We start from the raw sequence: 2,864 nt of genomic DNA on the forward strand, positions 1-2,864 counted from the left end.
ATACCTGCTCGGCGATGGGTTGTTTAATTCTATTAAATTAAGATTCCTATTACTTGCACTTTGTATACCTACGAATGTCTGCTTGCAATAGTTACATAACAGAGGTAGTATGAACTTGTATTGAAGTATACTGAGGTACTCTCGCAACATCATCAGAGATAACGTTTCACTCTAATCTTCTCCGTTAAGCAGTACTACAGTACCAGTGCTATATCTGTTTCATTTGTGTACATAATGGCTTCGGGGTTTCGAACGGTGTACAAAGGTACACTGTTTTCAGTAGGTAAAGTGTACCGGTACACTGTACGGTACAATTTGAGTCGGTACAGTGTACCGTCCTATCCATAATCGGCAGTGGGCTGCTAACAATAAAATCTGCAAGGAATACGATAAGACGTCATGTGTATTAACTGTAAGTAGCTAACAGTAAGTTCGTTTTACTCAAATGCTTTTAGCCAATCAAAGCAAGTTGGATGACTTGGAATAATATTGTGCTTTCAAGAAAAAATTGGTATTTTCGGTAGATTCGGCAAATGACGTCAAATCTACCTGAAATCGTCTAGACATCGTTTTGTTTCAACTGAATCTGTCAGATACGTCGAAGAAAATGGTTGAACTCAATGTGAAATGGAGAAGGACGCTACTGGAGACACCTGCAATTTGATTGGTCGAAAGATTTTTATTCGAACATTTCATTGGCCACTTCGGTCCGTCGATTACTGCGTCGATTTTGCTTCGTGGATTCGATTGGCAGCCCCAGTCCATTTTGTAATCGAATTTCCAATAATATTTCCCAAATACCCGACTTGGATGATCGTGATAAATGTCGGACGATCGTGGGAAATAATACCCTCAACAATTCATCATTTACGAACTTTCATCATTTACCGCAGTCTCCAGTCTCCTATTGGTCAATCCAAAAATAGTTGTCGCTGATTGGCTACGTTCCATGTTGGATTTCTACGGGAAAGGCTCCATGTGATGTCAGATTGCACCAATCACATCGGACCAAGAATAAATCAAGAATGACATCTAACACGGGCGAGACCAACGCCAACAGCACGGACGCGGCCCTGACGACTGTCGACAACACACTCGCTCGCCGTCGATATTTTCGAGAAAAGCAGCGCAATTATCGCCGCAAGGTGAATGTTGACGTGGCGATTGTCGAAGCAGAGCTCGCGCACCTTCAGTCGATTCGGGATATCCTTCAAGCCAGCATGCCGCCGTCGATAGCGCCGCGTGAAGCAAGCGATGGTCTGTTGTCCTGGTACTCCATTGCCACCGTGTTAAAAAGAGAAGTTCGTCGTGTCTTGATGGACCGTCAGCCACTGATTCGGCAAACGCAACGGTATCAATACCTCACGAAGGCTATGCAACGCTTTGTCATGATGAGCATTCCGGTACACCCTTCCACAGACACAGGCGAGTGAGATCACTGCTTCTCTATACATGTAGTCGCCCATGTCCCGCAGCAATACGTGGCAGAATGCGACGTTGGCGGCCGAGCCAAGTGCTCGATACCTCGGCAAGGAGTGGCTCATGCAGCAAATGTACCACAACACGCGCCAGGCGTTGGCGTTGCTTCCTGCTATGACCTGTGACGACGAATTTTTCCAATTTGACTTGCAAGTGTCAGACCAACACGACGATCTGTTCATGGAGCGGATACAGTGCATATTTCCAGGAACGCTGGCGTCCTTTCGACGATTCGTCAAATCCAATCGTATGCGTGACATGCTCTTCAAGGGCCCCCAAGACGCAAGTGACACTGTTTATGTTTCGTGTCGCACTGACTTTTTATTAGGTGATCGAAGAGCGCACATCCAACACGCGATTGTTTCACTCAATTACGACCCGCGGCGCGTTCGCGAACATACTCCAAGGGCACTTCTTCGAAGCAGACCGGTTCATAATGGTCATGCGGCAAGTCGACGATGACGAAATGCATGCGTGCGACCCGATGCTCAGGCAATGGCACCACCGGTCGTGGTGAGTGAATGAGTAGTCTCGAGTTTGTGATTCCATATACGGACATATGTAGGATAGAGGTGCGGCAGGTATCGCCCACCCATATCTTAATGCGCGAAGTCAGTCATTTCTCGAACGCATTTCGAGCCCACGACGGGTTTCTGAGTATGGCCGAGCTCGCGGTGTTGGAGGGCATCGATGTGACGGGCATCGACGACGACGACAAGGATGCCTACGTGCGGCGCGAATTCGTTCGACGGGGAAATGACGCTTTAGTGTCTTGGCGGCAATGGTTCACGGGCTTGTTGCAGGCATGGTTGCAATAGCATCAAGACACCACACGCATATAGACAATCGTGATATCCCATGGTACACTGTAGCGGGAACGAGCTTTGTTTAACTAACTAGCCTAGATCCTTGATATTATCAATGCGTTAACGACGCGACGGGTCTGTAATTTGCTAGCTCCATTCAATCGACCATATCGATATTGTGCATTTCATCCAAATTTGGAGTTGACAATGAGGAGTGATGTCGCCAAATAGCTTTCGAATTTATATGATCATATTAAGCTTGTCCACACTATACTACGATTAGTATACATGTGGTTTTGCCCAATGCGGAGGGTCAAACGTTTGGATTGGACGAAATTCGACATGACGTGATTGGATTGGCTCAGGCGGTTCTTTAATCGATTCTCCAAAGACATTCGATTGACAATATCTGGCGAAGTTCAAATTATCTCGACGTTTCTCTTGTAGTCAGAAAATGTTCCTATTAATAGTGTACAGATTGTACGAGTGCAATGTACGGTACATTGTACGACTGTAGGCGTATCCGGATCGTTTTCATTCTTGGCGGGAGTACAAACAATGGCAGCGGCATTGGTGGAA

At 46.3% G+C, this 2,864-nt stretch overlaps 1 protein-coding gene across 4 annotated transcripts; it reads left to right on the plus strand.

Annotated features, from left to right (window-relative positions):
* Nucleotides 1–997: 997 nt before the first annotated feature.
* Nucleotides 998–2,397, plus strand: H257_17834 (hypothetical protein). 4 transcript variants are annotated; one of them, XM_009846777.1, is made up of 4 exons: nt 998–1,403; nt 1,459–1,761; nt 1,808–1,992; nt 2,045–2,397. In XM_009846777.1, exons 1-4 carry the CDS (start codon nt 1,026–1,028, stop codon nt 2,295–2,297), a joined length of 1,119 nt encoding a protein of 372 aa, XP_009845079.1. In that variant the 5' UTR covers nt 998–1,025; the 3' UTR covers nt 2,298–2,397. The 4 variants fall into 4 exon arrangements, with proteins under 4 accessions (XP_009845079.1, XP_009845080.1, XP_009845082.1 ...); XM_009846778.1 differs by having other exon boundaries at nt 1,459–1,992; XM_009846780.1 differs by having other exon boundaries at nt 1,808–2,397.
* Nucleotides 2,398–2,864: the final 467 nt, after the last annotated feature.

This window comes from Aphanomyces astaci (assembly GCF_000520075.1).
Source record: "Aphanomyces astaci strain APO3 unplaced genomic scaffold supercont1.122, whole genome shotgun sequence".
NCBI classification, from domain to species: domain Eukaryota; phylum Oomycota; class Saprolegniomycetes; order Saprolegniales; family Verrucalvaceae; genus Aphanomyces; species Aphanomyces astaci.

Excerpts from the sequence above, each read along its gene's own strand:
- H257_17834 (XM_009846777.1), top strand. The coding sequence starts at position 1,026 with ATGACATCTAACACGGGCGAGACCAACGCCAACAGCACGGACGCGGCC. Across the intron at positions 1,404-1,458 it reads TTGTCATGATGAGCATTCCG|TCGCCCATGTCCCGCAGCAA; the intron begins GTACACCCTTCC and ends CTATACATGTAG. Across the intron at positions 1,993-2,044 it reads CAATGGCACCACCGGTCGTG|GATAGAGGTGCGGCAGGTAT; the intron begins GTGAGTGAATGA and ends GGACATATGTAG.